Raw genomic sequence first — 16,769 nt, 5'->3', positions numbered from 1 at the left:
GAAATAAACACAACAAAACTGTAATTTTGATTTGAAACAATCACAAAAACAAATGTTAAATCCAGGGCAGGGACTGATCGATCACGAAAAGATGTTGAATATTAGTGTTTATTGAATGCAGTTACAGCCGTTTGATATTTTAACAGTTTGCTAGTGAGTTTTACCAATACATTCAGGTACAATCAGCTCTTGAAAACATTCATGATGTTGATGAAAATGGCCCGAAGTGAAACTGAGTTTTCCAGTCCTGCTGTTAAACATGACTGATCCTCATGTTGTTGTTGTTGTTTACCTGCCACTTTCTCCTCAGGATGTATTTCTTCATCCTCTCCTTGGACAGCTTGGTGGTCTTCATGGTGTTGGTGTCCTGTTTCAGCCAGGGGTGTTCAAAACACTGAGGGCAGGACAGCCGAGCCCTGAGGAGTCACACGCTACACTGTAAACACTCAGAGTGATTACAAATATTTAGCTTTTACACTGTAGAAACATCAGGGTTACTTCATGTCTTTTTTCAGCAGGTTGGTGATGAAGTCTTTGGCATTTTCAGAGATTTCATCGAAGGCCTCGTCCTCAAAGTCCCAGGTTGCCGAGGTAACATTGGCCAGAGTCTCGTTGTCGTTGTCGCCCATGAAGGGAGAGAGACCGCTCAGCCTGAGGACAAACGGAAAGAAAACCTTAGCTAACGGTTAGCTAGCTGAGCCGGAGTTAACAGAGTGTCGTTTCCTCACAGGATGTAACAGATGACTCCTATACTCCACATGTCTGTCGGGTAACTGATGGCTTCATAATTTATCACTTCGGGAGCCACAAACTCTGGAGTCCCAAACAAAACCTTCAGAGTTCCAGCGTTTGCTGTGGGAGGACCAAAACAAAAGTTAAATCATCACATTTAGCAGAAGGAGGAGGAACAGGAAGAAGAACTGACAGAAACTAGTTTTAACAATTCGTGTTAGCAGCTGCATCTGTTTCCATCAAAGATGTTCACGTCATTTTTTTCAATTCCAAATCAATTCTCAAGTCTTCATGGAAACAAGCGTGATATATTTGTGTAAATAATTAAGAAATGGTGTAGTAGGTCTGCCGGGCCAATTGGTGGAGCTGTAGCACTGGAAGAACAGCATCAAAAACACCTAACTGCATTGTTGCTTCTTTTGAACATGTTGGGCTGGAAAAAATGAATTTGTGCAGGTTGATGATATTTCTGCTACTTTTCACAACATTTGATGAGTTTTTAGAAAATATTCAGGTACAAAATTATTTTGAAGTAGATGTAGTTGTGCAGCAGAGAAGCACAAAACATCTACATTGCTGTGTTTTTGCACTGATTTTAATTTAATTTGAAAAGACTAGAATCTGTTGAACTTGGCTAGTCAAGTGTTATGTTGTGATATTGTACAGCAAAAATCCCAGAACAAATTTATGATATAAAATGGTGTCACAAAAAACAAAATATAATAGATGAATAAAACTTAAGTCTGGTTGTGTTCAAAGAGTCCAATTCCTCGGCAGTCTGAAACATACAAAACGTTTGGAATGGCAAAAATAAATTTGTTTAAAGGAAACTGGCCAATTATGGAAAAACAAACAAAAAAACAAACATGTTTTTTGATAAAAGGTTTTTGTGCTAGAATAAGATGGTTTTATGGCTGTATCAATATTAGTGTACTCTGCACAAACCTGCAATGACAACTTTTTTTTTTTACATCATACGAGTCATGTGATAACTCGATGTTACTACAGGCAGAAAAGATGAATATGATAACAGGAAGTAGTTGGGGGATGATGGCACAGGATGTTTTTTAATGACTTATTGCTCAACCAAACTTATTTACATCTGACTTTAATTGCGTTTCTTTTTAGAAACTGTGAAATTAAGTTTTGCGACATTTGTGATGGAAACGCAGCTAGTTTCATTAATCTGAGTCTGGTTACCGAGCCGGCGGGCGAGGCCGAAGTCGATGAGTTTGATCTTGCTGCCGGTTTTGTTGACACACATGATGTTCTCCGGTTTGAGGTCAAGGTGGACGATCCCCTGTTTGTGGATGAAGTTGACGCCGTCAATGATCTGCAGCATGTATTTAATGACCTCTCTCTCCGTCAGCTCAAAGTCCTCATCGATGATCCGCTCAAAGAGTTCGCCGCCAGAGATCCTGCAGACAGAGGAGACGCCAACAACTCAAACTGATTCCACTTAGTTACTCCACAACTATAAGTGAAATAATCTGTCAGTCTAACAAGATGTTTCCCATATTTTAAGCCAGTATATCTTATTCCTCTTATTTCACTAATTGCTAGTATTATTTCATCAGTTCTGATAAATTCTCAGTATTATTTTTTCACTAATGACCTTCATGAACATACGGAGAATTTTCTCAAAATAAAAAACCAAGTTTGATTCTCTGGTGAAACATGTTTGTTTGTCTCTTCGTTGTGACGTCTGCTGCCATTTCCATAGAGAAGCTGCAGACTGAAATGTCGCAGTCAGATAATCAGACTATAAACACGTCTCTTCCTGTTTGTATTCCCGGTTTTCATCGTGTCAGCACTTATTTGTTGCTTCCGTTCTAATGTTTATTTATCAGAGTTAAAATTGAAAGCTACATGTTAATTTGTTCCTCTTTTACATGAGAATTTCTTCTGAATGGAAATCAGCAGAAAGTTCAGCTGGACAGCAGGACTGACTAAAGAAGAAATGATACGTTTTAGGGTGAGATGAGGTCGAACTGCGGCTCTAAAATTAGCAGACAGGAAATGTTTGCTCCTGAATTCCTCTCATAGCTGAGGAGGAAATTGTTTTCCAGTGTTTTTCACTGAAAAAACATTTTGTACTTGGAGAAAAAACAGCTGAGATCTGATCTGTGATATGCTGCTGCACATGGACATAAAGGATAAAAACGAAAAACAAAATGTGATTTTTTTCACCTACTCAATAATAAACAAGCTGCAAAACTTTAATCAAACAGGTAAAGTAGTCTGATTTTTGATGATGCATGTTTCTTTTTGTCAGTTCTGAGCAATAAAAATAAGATTTAGGTAACTTTATTTAAAAAATAAAACAAAACTAAATTAAAAGAAGATGTGGGTGAATCACAAGTAAATACAAAACACTGCAAAAACAAAATCTTGTATTTTATCTAGTTTCTACTTCAACTAATCTAATCCACTTGAAATGACATTAATTTACAAATAACTTTACAACAACATATATTAGTTTTTTTTAAATCAATAATTCCTTATTTTGATTAAAAATGTTCTTCTCCACTGGCAGATTTGTTCACTTATAACATGAGAAGAATGTTATCTTATAAATGAAATCAGTGGAACTAGATATTTTTAAATATCTAGCTTGTTTTAAGTCAGCTTGTTTTAACTGACTTAAAACAAGCTTCAAAATATTGCAGAAAAGTTACTCTAAGTTAATTTAATCTTGTTTTAAGTAGATGAGAAACTAGACCAAAAATACTTGGTAAGATTTTATGTTTTTGCTGTGAAAGCTGATCTGGGTTCTGGACACTGAATACATTTTAGCCAGGATTTTCTGATGTGATATTTTAATTTTTCTGGAGTAATTTTGCCTGGTTCAAAAATAAAGAAAATGTCTTCTCCTGAGGTAGCACCTACATCTCCAGCACCATGACGATGTCGGACTTTCCCTCGAAGGCGTCGACACACTGGACCAGTTTGGGGTGATGCAGGGAGTTCATGATGCTGATTTCCTGCCGGACGTTCTCCTTGTCTTTGGCCGAATACGCCTTGATAAACTTCCCAGCCCAAACCTTCTTGGTGGATTTCTCCATCAGCTTGAAGACCTGACCGAACTTCCCCCTGAGACAGAAACGACACGCGTTACGCTGCACCCACCGAGTCGTGGTTGCTAGGAGACGGTGGGCAGAGCCTTACGTTCCCAGCCGCTCCTCCACGTCGTAAAACTCCTTCACCTTCACATCGGTTTTGATGGTCACATCTCGGTACTCTGGCTCTTTTTCTAAATCTAAACACAGACAGGAAGCATGTTGCTGTGGTTCTCATGGCTGATAAACTTTGTGGTTAGTTTGTTTATGTGCAGATGGAGGCTCATACCTTCATCCTCCTCCTCTGCCTCAGCATCATCCTGGTTATCTGTTAGAGGAATTAAAACAGCAGCCGGGTTAGTTCAGTTAGTCGTTTTAGTTCGGCCTCCGTAATTCAGCTGACCCACTGAAGCCCAGTTAGTCAGACATGGTTCTGGTTTAGTAGCAGATGGATTCAGATTAGAGTTGGGTAAATCAATTAATCACAGAACAAATTAAAATGATCGTTTTTCTCTTTTCTCTGTCTTTCTACCAAAAACTGGATGACAAAAGTCTTCAGTCTGGTGTTTTGGCCTCAACTAGCTCCTTTTGAATCAACAGTTCATTTTATTTGTAATTTTTGTTTTGTTTGTTTATGTTGGATATTTAAAATGTCGTCCAGTTCCAGTGTTTTATATGTTAATGAAAAGATTTTTATGTATTAATTTCTAAAAATGTGTTTTTGCATTATTATGCCACACTGCAAAAACACAACATCTTTCTAGTGCAAATGTTTTAGTTCACTTGAAATAAGAGAAAACTAACTCAAAGGTAACTTTTCAGCAAAATAAAGGATTTTGTTTTAGGACAATAATTTGTCAATATTGATAATAAAAGTACTAGTAGCACCAGCAGATTATTTCACTTATAACAAGCTTCACTTATTATAAGTGAAATAATCTGCCAGTGAACTTTGTACATTTTCATTAATATTATGGAATTATTGGCTCCTATATCTTGCTAAAAAGTTACTTTTACATTATTGTTTACAGTGATAAACAGAAACTGGAGCTTCGTCAATCAGAATCCTTGTTCCATGTGTTTCTGTCAGAACATCTACAGAAAGTTTAGCTTGAGTTTCTCACCGTCGTCCACCAGGCCCATTGTTACGGCTTCAGACTCGGCGCTCGGCTCTCCGATGCCGTAAATGTTCTGAGCTCGAATTCGAAACTTGTACTGTCGTTCTGGAAGAAGGTTCTGGAAGCACAGACAGTCTGCTTAACCTCTGACCTGAGCGGCTCCTGTGTGGGGTTAGGAGAGGAGAGCCCACCTGGATGTTGTAGGAGGTGCTGTTGCAGGACACCAGCTGCTTCCACTGCTGGTCCACGGAGTCCCAGATCTCCAGGTGGTAGGTCTGCACGGCGCTGCCGCCGTCGTAGGTCGGCCCGTACCACGACAGGGTCAGGCTGGAGCGCCGGATGTCAGAGGTCGCAGGGACCTTTGCTGGGGGGTCGGGTTTGTCTGAGGAGGAGTTATAATTATGAATATTATCACTGCAAAAACACAAAACCTTAGCAAGAATTTTTTTGTCTAGTCTCTAGTGGAAATGTTTTAGTGCACTTGAAACAAGAAGCGTGTTTTAAAAGTAACCTATAAACTCATTCTTGGCTAATGAGATTTTTATCTGTTTCAGAGCCTCTTATCACTTTAAATCCAAATAAACTGCTCTTGGCCACAGCCTCCAACTAAATGTTTCCACTCACACATGAAAACAACTGTAAACAGATGAGCAACTGTACAACCGTACATCTTTGAAATGCAGAAGTGGAGCCTCCTGCACAACCAACAAGAAAGCAGCAAGCGGTTTCTGCATGTTAAGTCAACAACAAAACACTAGTCTTTTCCAGCAGCCATTGTACAGCGCATACTGCAGTAAAACCAGCTGACCAAACATGCTGGAGTTCAGCGAGTGTAGATAGTTTTTATAATTAGCTGGTTTTTGTACCAACGATGGTGAGGTTGAGTGCGGCCTGTCGGAGGCCGTAGCTGTTCCTCAGCTCCACGGTGTAGCAGCCGCAGTGCTCCTGCTGCCCGCTGCTGATGGTCAGCTTACTGCTGCTGTCTGTGCTCTCTATGGAGACGTCCGAGGATCCCTCCTGGATCTGACCCACACAGATACAGCCAACACTCCCAGTCAGAAGGTTTCAGGCTGAACCAGACAACCAGTGTGTGTGTGAATGAGAGACTCACCGGTTTCCTGAACTTCAGCCAGGTGCAGGTGATGGGTGGAGCGCCGGAGTATTTGCAGAGGATCTCCACCTTTTCTCCTGCCAGGATCTTCATGTCTTCTGGGAACTGCAGGATCTGAGGAGGCAAAGCTGCACAAAAACACAAATAATAATTAATAAAGCAGGAAACCAGCAGGTAACATTTGATGTGGTTCTGGTTATCAGCTGGTGTGTTTCACCTTGTTTGGGAGGAGTCTTTGGAGTTGGCTTCTTTATTCTGGCTTCACCTGAAGGAAACACAAACAGAGCCGTCCGTCAGATGTGGTTGTGACTTTTGATTTGTTTAATTCAGTTAGTTTGATTAGTGATTTGATTAGTTTGAGCTTGCTAGTTTTTATTAGTTAAATTAGGCTGTTACAGAAGGATTGTAATTTGTTGACAAAAACCGCTTGTGTGGAAAATACAAAATCAATTTAGCTTCAGTTTGAAAGGCTAATATATTCATAAACATGAAAATGAAGGAGCAGAAGACAAAGTTACATCCATCACAGTTAACCCCGTTAACATTCAAAATCTGATCTTTCATTTTAACAACTCAGATCTGTTTCAGTTTGATAGTTTATTCAAGTTTTCTGTCTTTTTTCTCATATTTTTTTACAGCTTGCATCATAAATCAAAGTTGGATTTGCTCTTCGTGTGAGAGTTTCTTTATATGTGCAGGAGTGACGGTTTAGGAACAGTAAGTCCCGACTCCATCAGAGAAAAGCAGCAGAACAAGAATGTGAGACGGCAGAGGAGCGTCTGACGACCAAATAAGGACAACCTATTAATAGTTCCTCCTGAGCAGGAAGTAGCTCATGGAGTTTGTTATTTATTCTCATCTTATGATGCTGGAGGTGAAGGCCTGCCTTCTTTTTCCATATTGTTGCTGATTTATCATTTCAGAGAAGATCACAGTCACTTCAGGTTCCCATAAACTCCAATCAGGAGAACATCTGCTTTTAAAACAGAAGCACAAGACTTTTTCCACTTCACACACACTCACTAACTCAACTGTTTTACAAACCCTGCTGGCATTTCACTGTTAATAAAACCCGACATGTGACAGAAGCTCTGCAAACACCTTAATATGGTTAACAAAACTTTATTTACTGCCTGAAGGAACAAAGAATGAAACAGGGAAGAGAATAAATCAGAGCAAACTGTAATTCCTTATAGTCCAGATGGCGGTGTTGATGTTTCAGTGTTTCAGCATAAAATACCCTGAAACTGCTTCAGAAGCAGGAGGATTTATTTCTCCAAGTCTTTAGTCAGAGAAAATAAACTGTAGGAAAAACAGATGGATACACACTGCAAAACACCAACTAGTACAAAGTATCTTTGGTCTAATTTCTAGTGGAAACATCGTAATACAGTTGAAATAAGACAACAAACTTACAAGTAACTTTTCACAAAGATTTAGGAGCTTGTTTAGAGTCAATAATTCTTGAATATTGATAAAAACTTCTAGTTCCTCATGCAGATTATTTCACTGTTAAATCCAATATCACTAAAGCAGAGTCATCACTAATGAGTGAATTTCTACTCTTAAAATAAAAACTAAATATTACACATTATTATGCGTCTTTAATGAGCCAAACTGATGTAAATGTGAGAACACCGCCCCCTGCTGCACACAGGATGACTAACAAGACAAAAACTGAGCTATGGTTTTCTAAATATCTCCTTTGCAGAACAAACAGAACCAGAACACAGAGAACCAAACATTTCTTCTCAGCAATTAAAGGCCACCTGGTTGATCCTGTAATCTTAAAGCCTTCAGTCAGAAATTTGGGTTCAGTTCAACGTCACTGAAACACATTTCAGGCTTTTCCCTTCTCATTAATTATCTTAGTTTTTCTTACTGAACACCTAAAGTTGTTTAAATAAACGATGAATTGTTTTTAGACTCTGAAAGGACAGAGTGATTTACAGTGAGACTGAAGCCCAGAGGAACTTTTCATCAAGTTAATTGCATCCACAGTTGATTAATTGCTTTCAAAGTGTCAAACAACTAAAATGAATAGTGTCAAACTAAAGGCCCGGGGGCCAAACCCGGCCCGCCGTAACTTTTTATGTGTTCCTCACATAAACAAAACCTTCAAACAGCTGTGTGCTTAAATATTTATCAAATCAAAATCATTTTTAGCCGTGTTCTGCCAAATTACATCAATGTGAAAAATATTCAATATGGGAATAACTGATTGAATGCAAATTCAACTATTTATAAATATTTTAACAGAATAGAAAGTCTAATTGCTCTGCAGGGAAATTAAAGCGTAGCAGCAGGAACAGGTTTAAAGGTTCACACAAAAACGTTCATTGTGTCAGAAACAATATAAATATATAGAAAAAGATTAACAAGATCAATATATTACCAATACTTTCTGCTACAACCTCAAACAGAAACAACCTCCTACAACAAAGTCAAATGTAGAAATCAATTAGCTGCAATCCATTAACTTTATAACATTTTCAAAATCAATTTGCTTAATAGAAACATGCTTATATTTAAAAATGCCTTTTTCAATAAAATAGTTTTTATGCTGGGATGAGGTGATTTTCTGTTGTATCAAAATTGGTGTTTTTAACAAAACTGCAATGGAAACATTGTTTTCGCATCACAAGAGTCATAATTAACAAAAAGTACTAGTTAAAAGATATCTTTGTGAAATAATATGCCAATGGGAATATAAGTTTTTTATAAATATTAAAGAATTAGTCTTAAAACAAGGTTCAATAGCTGGCTGAAAAGTTACTCGTAAATTGGGTTTGTCTTATTTCAAGTGTACAGAGATGTTTTCACGAGAAACTGGATAAAAAATACTTGAGATTTTGTGTTTTTGCAGTGAAATAGTCTAACAAAACTGAATGATCCAAACTTTCAATAACTTTCTGCTGTGTGAAGCTCAAGCTGCAGCGATGCACTTGTTTAAAAACAACAGGAAATGTGAGTTTCTGCCTGAGAAATCACTTATTTCCAGTCTGCTAAGTATTTAGACCCAAACTTGGAACCAGCAGGTTCAAGAAGATGAGCTTCTTAAAAGGAAAGCTGCTTCACTTTCAGGCTTTTCATCTGTGCTGCGAAGTAAAACGACGTGAGAGTGAGGCGGAGGCAGAGAGAGCAGGCCTTAAATGGAAACGAGGGAGAGGAGCTCCCAGCCTCCATCTTCACCCCCTCCAACCCTGACACCGCCATCCTTCCTCTGAGGGGAAAACTCTGCAGAGGAATGAGTCTCTCTGCAGATCCGACAAGCTCAGACCTTCAGGGAGGTGTCCAGGATAAAAATACTCTGGAAATATTTCACTTATCCTCCATTCAGTTCATAAATGAACTTTTACATAAATCAATTTTTTTGTCCAGATGTTCTTGGAGTTGGAGGAATAATAACGATTTATGTAAAGTGATGGTTTCATGTCTCTAAATTTTTCAAACTGTTATATTCTCTAAACTGTTGTATTTGTATTTACTGAGAGCAAACTATTTCAGCAGGGCGTTGTAAACAGCCATATCACTGCCATAAAAGGACTGCAGAAGAAGAGTTCAGCTCTGAAGGCCCACAAGAATGTAACACAATCAGTCATTTTACAAACACTGCAGGGAGAAACTTAACACTCATTATGGAACTGATGCAACAATTTCAGGAGCCAGATTCAATTTGAAAACTAAGAATAAATGCAGGTGGTTAATGGTGGCCTGTTATGCTTCTTTTGGCAGATTAGAATAAACAGAAAACATGTTCATTAACATTTCTCTGCACAAAATCATTCTTAGATAATGAGATTTTAGTCTGCTCAGTTCTGCCTGTTTTGAGCTCCTTTTCCGCTGTTTTAGGGCCTCTGTCCCTTTAAACTCACATGTGTAAATGGCTGCAGACAGATGAGCAATTATACAACAGTACATCTTTGAGAAGCATTAGTAGAGCCTCCTGCACAACCAACAACAATGCAACAAGTGGTTTTTGGATGGAGCGTCAACAACAAAATTCTTGTCTTTTCTAGCAGCCATTGTACATCGCAAACAGCAGTAAAACCAGCTGACAATATGTGCTCGAGCTCAGCTTGGGTTGCTAGGTAACAGGATAGACTTCTGGGGTTGCTAGGTAACAGCGCAGTGACATTACATCTCTGAGGTTTTTGAAATGGCTCATTTTCCAGACAACAAAAAATATTTATTTATTGGCGGGGTGTTATTTTTTTTAAGTGCTTGGGGTATTTTTAGAAGCAGAAGAAATACAAAAGGAAGTTTTTTTTTTTTTTTACCAATTAATGAATTTCTCATCCAATAACTGGAGGTTGTCTCATGAAATTTAAATAGTTTGATTATCTTAAACATGGAAATAAAAGCACAAACAAAAAAAAGTGTAACATTTTTTACAGTACTAAACATTTATGAAGGTCTTGTATTGATTTCTGGTATGAATTCATCTCCTTCAATTAAAGCTCATGTTGCAAATGACAAAACTTAACATTTTTTGTTCCAACTTTGCAGGATTTTGCGGCAGGTAGGAAGAGATTCCTGGTGACCAACCTGCAGTTTTATACGATCTGTCATTTTTAACGTTTCTCTCCACATTACAACGCAGCTGAAATAACAGCAGGGGCGTTGCCTTTAGTTTACATAATGACGGTTCCATCCGCTGACCTGCTGAGACCAAATCAGGGATTCCTCAGATGGGAACACCAGGCTTCTATTTCAGACCAAAACTGGTTCCCACCATCTAAAGCTGGAAAATCTGTAAATAACATCAGTTTTATGAGGAATTAGGTCAATTTAAATTAATCAAATAGAGCAGGAGTGATATAAACAGATCGAAATGAGCTGGCAGCCACTGATCCATGATATCATCAATTATTTTATGAAAAACTTGTAAACAAATTGAACTTTATGGAGCTTTATACACAAGTATCATTTCTACAACCGAGTATTAGGGCCATATGAAGAAAAAAAATTAAGACAAGAAAGTCTTAGTATTACATGCATGAAGTTACACAAAAATAAAGTTGAAATGAGGATAAAGTTGTAATTATATGAGAAGAAAGTCCTAATATTATGAGAATAAGTAATAAGAGAAACAATTACAATATTTTTTTATAATAGTCATAGTACTATGAGAATAAAGTCATAAAAGAATAAAGTTGAAATATTGTGAGAATAGAGAAAAAGCAATAATACAATGACCTCTTGTATTATTTCTACCTTATTCTTGTAGTTTTATTATTTTTATTTTCTTGTCAATGCTCCATTACAGCTTTAAATCGTCTGTTGTTCTTCTGACTTAATGTTTTAAGAATCTGCAGTAATTTAATCTTCTCTGGGTTCAGTTTCTGTTTTTCTCTGTCCGTGTTTTCCAAACGGACCGCATCATCGGATCAGATCCTGCACAGTGTTGATTTCTGGACGTCGCTTTGATGAGAAAAACTCTGTTAACCGACTGAGGATTTAATGCAATAAGACCACAGTCAGGTTTAATGTATCGGCTGCTGTCCTGTGGAACAAAAGAGGACGACGTTGCGTTTTATCATCTGGTTATTCGTTCCAGCTGCAGCAGGAACGAGAATCGGACACTGAGGAATGCACATGTGCTCAGATGCACATCAAGCAGAAGGATTTAGAGTCGGATCATAAAGATAAGAGCAGATTTTCCACTTAGGCCGCAGACAGAAAACAGAAAACGTCGTCTGCAGTCATAAAACGCTTGTGCAACACATGTTTAACTGATGCTGTGTGATGGAGAAACCGACTCCATGCAGCTTTAAACAGGACAAATTTAAGCTAATAGTTTAAGTAACAGAAAGGTTTTCATCATGGACACATGTTCACTTCTCACTAGGTCACATTTGTTGCCTTAAAACATCAGCAAACCAACCGATTAGGAAACAACACTGCAAAATAGTGACACTATAATGTATATTTTCAACAGGCAATAGTTTGGACAACCTGAGGATGAAAAGAACCAATAAGAACTGGGAAGCTACAGGACCATCTCTGGAGTGTTTTGAATTGTCATGAGGCAAGATCTGGTTTTGTTGTTGTTGTTTTTTTGTCAAAAACTATAAATCTGATATCACCTGTAGTGGTCAATGTTTGGTGTGACATTATTTATAGAAAAATAAAAAATTTCATAGAGAATTTTCTCATTAGCTCTAAAAGGTTATGGTTGCTATGTGGCTAATTATGAGCTAGCTGTTCTTAGCATTCATATTTCTCCTTTACCTTTAAAGCCTCTGATTCTTCACCTTGCACTATATTCTTCTGAATATAGTGCAAATATATTCATACAGTTGTGATAAGACAAAACTAACTTACACAAGTAATTTTTTGGTGAGATATAAGAGCTTGTTTTAAGTCAATAATTTCTTAACATTGATAAATTCTAGTTTTGATGGCAGATTATTTCACTTCAATGGGAAAAAAGTCTTTTGAAAGTGGAACTAATACTTTTTGGTTTGCTTCTATGTCTTGCTGAAACACCTGTAAGTTAGTTTTGTCCTATTTCAAGTATGTTTCTCCTAGAAATTGGACTAAATTACTTGGTAGGATTTGGTGTTTTTTGCAGTGTAGATCAGCAGAGAGATGTTCCAATATTCAGAGGACATCCACCGTTTATTGTAATGGCGCTCTGAACAATAATCTGACAGTGATTTACGAACTGATGTTTCCAACGATACACAGAGTCGCTTTAAAATAGAAACCTCCCGCTGTGTGTGTGCATGTGTGTGTGTCTGTGTGCGTGTGTGTGGGAACCAGTAATCCCAGTCTGTAGCTCCTTATTGGGACAAAAGGAAAGAGGCTGGTGCGGCTGCATATTTTGGAAACTCACTCTCTGAGGTCGGAGCTGCCTTCTTAGACTTCTTGTCTGTCGGAGAGTTTTCTGGTGGATCTGCAGGAGGACACACACACACACACACACACACACACACACACACACACACACACACACACACACACACACACACACACACACACACACACACACACACACACACACACACACACACACACACACACACACACACAGAGGAGACTATAAGAACAAACAGCTTCACTCAGGGTCACAGTTTACATTCTAGGAGTTTTGGTTGGAAATCTCTCAGAATGAGGCAACAGCAGCTGCAGAGCCTAAAATCAACAGTTAGTATAAGAAGTGAGAGTCGATTCTGATGGAGCAAAACCGAAAGATGAAAGAAGAGTTGATGGACTCAGACCTGAGCCTTCAGAGCCACGTAAAGACAGTTAAAAAGTCGGCCTTCTATCACTTGAAGAACATTTCCAGGGTTAAAGGACTAATAATGTCACAGCAAGATGTAGAGAAAGTCATCCATGTGTTTATCTTTAGTTGCATTAATTAATGCAACATGTGTGGTTTTGATTGTGTTTCTTCTTTAATGGAAACACTGCAATTGCAAAATTATGTTTTTTCCATGTTAGCAGAATACGATCCATCCTGAGCCAATTTGTCAACTGGTCAATATTCTGATGATTCTGTTACATCTTCAAAGAAAAAAAAAATCAGAGAAGAAGAGCATCCAGCTGGATTTTTCTTTACTTCTTAGTGAGAACCTCCTATAAACCAAACTGCTGATGTCCAACTCTTCATGTAATGAAGAAGTAGCTGATTTCCAGTCAGCAGTTCCCTTCCTCCCAGTAACTGTTAGAGATCTTTGATAAATGCTGTTTGTTTGTGTTCATTTGTTCTAATTACAGGAAGCTACAAACAGACGGAGGAATCAGGAGGAGCAGGGAGGAGACCTGTGGTCCCTGAACTGATCTCTGTCCAAACCTGCAGCTGTTTAAGATCAGACCTGCAGCTCCTTACACACTGCAGAGACTCGGATGTTTAAATTAATGTATTAGTTTTAGCAAAAATCCTCACTATTGCAAATCAACCTCACTTTAGATTGTAAGTGGATGCTTGACAAAAAGCAACTTCTCAATGGCCTTTCACTAAATCTTTATGTTTACTCCCTCTGCTCATCCTATGGGTTGTGAAGAAACACAAAATGAGTGTAAACTGAAGGAAACTCTGAGGCTAAACTCACACAGCAGCAGGTCTGGATGTGCAATTCAGATTTTTTGCTCAAATAAAATGCTTTTTTGCATGTTACTAATTAAACTCAACCATAATCAGACTTCTGTGTGAACAGTTTACGACCCCAAAGTGACCAGGATGCGCAGAAGAAGAATGTTGATGTCACACAGCAACACTCGGTTTATGGAAGTAATAATGGATATTGCAGGTTATGGATCAAATTTAAAGTTTATTCAGCAACAACAGCCAAGAGTATCGTCACAAGATCATAAGACCACAAAGGAAGCTATGAAAAATAAAACACAGCATCTCAACTTCTGTAGAGAATCTGTTAGGATTTTAGGAACCAAAAGTGGTGGGATTGTGATGAGATGCGCTTCACTAACAGACTTCTTTATAAAGGTTAATAATTATAGTTGTATTTGCATCCTGATTTACACCATCTGGCTTTTTCTGGTGCAAAATGTTGACTCACGTCTCGCATCAACGACATAAAAGCCTGATAAAATGTAGACTTTACCGTTCTGATGCTTTGAAAACAACCGGATATAAATCCAATTTAATCCCACATGTGAATCTGACATAGATTGGATTTTTTTGAGGTGAAAAGATCAGAATCAGGCCTCTCAAACTGTAGTGAAAATTTGAATTTGGGTCATTTACCTGCTGTGTGAACGTAGCATAAGGGGTTTTGTTGCGTCTCTGAATGATTCCCTTTAAACCACTAAAACCAGAGTTGATCTATTTTAAGCCTCAGTTCTTATTTATGACTAAAGGTGTGAGAGACAATGAGGTTCTTACCGTCGACTAGAACCATACAGGAACACTCCGCTCTGCCGGCCGAGTTCTCAGCCCTGCACTTGTACTGGCCTTCGTCCTCCGGCAGAGCTTTGTCGATGGTCAGAGAGCAGAGGCCGCCTGAAAAACACGACAGAAAACATTCATCACCCACAACACAGAGGATTAACTAACCAGCTGGATTTACAGCATAAAGCTGCACATCCAGCCCTTATTTGACCAGATTCCAGATCAACAGTCTTCCAGGTTTTCTGGAAATCTTTCAGTTTTTCCTTCGACCAATAAAAATCCAGCAATAAAAACTTTCTTAAACATAAACTCAGCACTGAGCAGATGATCAGCTCTCAGGTGATCCTTATATGGTTCAATTTATTCTCCAGATTTCCAATTTACTCATTTTGAGGAAAAAAACAACAATCTGCTGTCATGTTCATGCATTTAAAAAGCCACACAGAGGTATTTTTAGACTTTAGATAATGAAAGGATTTGCTTTAATAATGCAATGTTACCATTTATTCATGTTTCAGACAGTGAATAAGCTGGCTGTACATTTTTAAGTTGAATTTATGATAAATTTTAAAATAATTTCTTCACACCCCAGTTGTTGCAGATACTTTTCATCTTGTGGAAGGAAATCCAATTAGTTCCTGATTTGAAGAAAACTTAAATCTGCTTTTGGGTCATTTTGTAAATAAAGCAAATCCAGAAAGTCACACTGGAAAATCCCCACAAAATCTTACAAAGTGTTTTTGTCTAGTTTCAAGTGCAAATATTTTAGTAGACTTAAATTAAGATAAAATAACTTAAAAGTCATCTTTCAGTGTGTTTTAGGTCACCAACGGTTGAATATAAATGCAAAAACACATCAGTTACACTTTTCCACTTAAAACAGGAAAAATGTCTTGTCATGTTTGGAAATAATATTTATTTTTCTCCTACTGAGTCTGACCCTCCCAACAAAAACAAACCACTAAATCAGCAGGAAAATTCAAACCTCAAGCATTTTATGATGCAAAACAAATGAATGCTTTGATGTTTCACCACACGGCATCTGAGAGTCATTAATGCTGCAGGCCGTCCATGTTGAAACAGTTTCACTCGTATAACAGGAAAGCTGCTGCCTGATTCTGATTACTAAACACATTAGCATTTAAAAAACAATCTATTAAAACAGTTGCACCCAATTTAGAAGTAAATTGTAGGAACTGTTTGGAGCTCTTAGTCTAATCTAATCACTATTTTAAATACTGAAATCAACTCTCTTGCAATGGACTCACATTAGTAATTTAATACTGGTTTTAGTTTGTTTATATCTCTGTATTTCTTATGATTAATATTTTTTCCATTTTGCATTATCCTATTTTTCATTTCAATCATTGTAATCTCTTGAAAATAGAGTTGTAACTGTTTATCACAATGCACAGGAATCATTTTATTTTCTTCTCAAGTAATGAAATTGGTATTATGATATTGTGACCATTTATAAAATTTGTTTCCTTGGGAATCAACCAAGATAAAGAAAGACAACAACAAAAAAAGCAATCTTTTACACACTTACTTTGAAGGCCGGATGATATACTGAATTTAATATGTCAAGCTTTATTCCAACTGAGACTTCTTAAATGATCGTATAGAGGTTAGAGGTTGAATTTGTTTAGTATCCTTTATCAAAATGCGAGAAGTTTCTAAACGCTGCATTTGTTCACTTGCATCAATCACTAAAACCCTTATGCATGAATAATGTTCAGCAGGAGAGATGAAAAGTTATTCTAACAGTGAAACTAAGTAAACAGCCTGAAGACAGTTTTCTGAACATGATGTTTATGAAGGAAAATAGTTATGGGTTTAGAAGTGACAACTCAACTCGACTCTTCCTGCCGAGTCAGTTTGGTCAAGAGGTT

At 37.7% G+C, this 16,769-nt stretch overlaps 1 protein-coding gene across 3 annotated transcripts in view; it reads right to left on the bottom strand.

The window, feature by feature from the left end:
- Nucleotides 1–16,769, bottom strand: part of LOC103461832 (myosin light chain kinase, smooth muscle) — a 53,220-nt gene that overhangs the window by 4,481 nt on the left and 31,970 nt on the right. For 2 of the 3 annotated variants that reach the window (XM_081604642.1, XM_081604644.1), the window contains 14 exons: nucleotides 14,872–14,988; nucleotides 12,862–12,921; nucleotides 6,238–6,285; nucleotides 6,021–6,148; nucleotides 5,776–5,932; nucleotides 5,101–5,291; nucleotides 4,916–5,027; nucleotides 4,081–4,119; nucleotides 3,901–3,991; nucleotides 3,622–3,825; nucleotides 1,933–2,150; nucleotides 729–852; nucleotides 499–651; nucleotides 293–416 (listed from right to left, as the gene is read on the bottom strand). In XM_081604642.1, the coding sequence (XP_081460768.1) occupies nucleotides 293–416; nucleotides 499–651; nucleotides 729–852; nucleotides 1,933–2,150; nucleotides 3,622–3,825; nucleotides 3,901–3,991; nucleotides 4,081–4,119; nucleotides 4,916–5,027; nucleotides 5,101–5,291; nucleotides 5,776–5,932; nucleotides 6,021–6,148; nucleotides 6,238–6,285; nucleotides 12,862–12,921; nucleotides 14,872–14,988 (1,766 nt within the window). The remainder of the gene's footprint in view (nucleotides 1–292; nucleotides 417–498; nucleotides 652–728; nucleotides 853–1,932; nucleotides 2,151–3,621; nucleotides 3,826–3,900; nucleotides 3,992–4,080; nucleotides 4,120–4,915; nucleotides 5,028–5,100; nucleotides 5,292–5,775; nucleotides 5,933–6,020; nucleotides 6,149–6,237; nucleotides 6,286–12,861; nucleotides 12,922–14,871; nucleotides 14,989–16,769) is intronic. The other variant, XM_081604643.1, reaches the window with a different exon arrangement.

The sequence above is a fragment of the Poecilia reticulata genome, chromosome 2, assembly GCF_904066995.2.
Source record: "Poecilia reticulata chromosome 2, P_reticulata-male-v2, whole genome shotgun sequence".
Lineage (NCBI taxonomy): Eukaryota > Metazoa > Chordata > Actinopteri > Cyprinodontiformes > Poeciliidae > Poecilia > Poecilia reticulata.
Note: the sequence above shows the minus strand (reverse complement) of the source record. Positions and strands in the feature narration are given on the sequence as shown.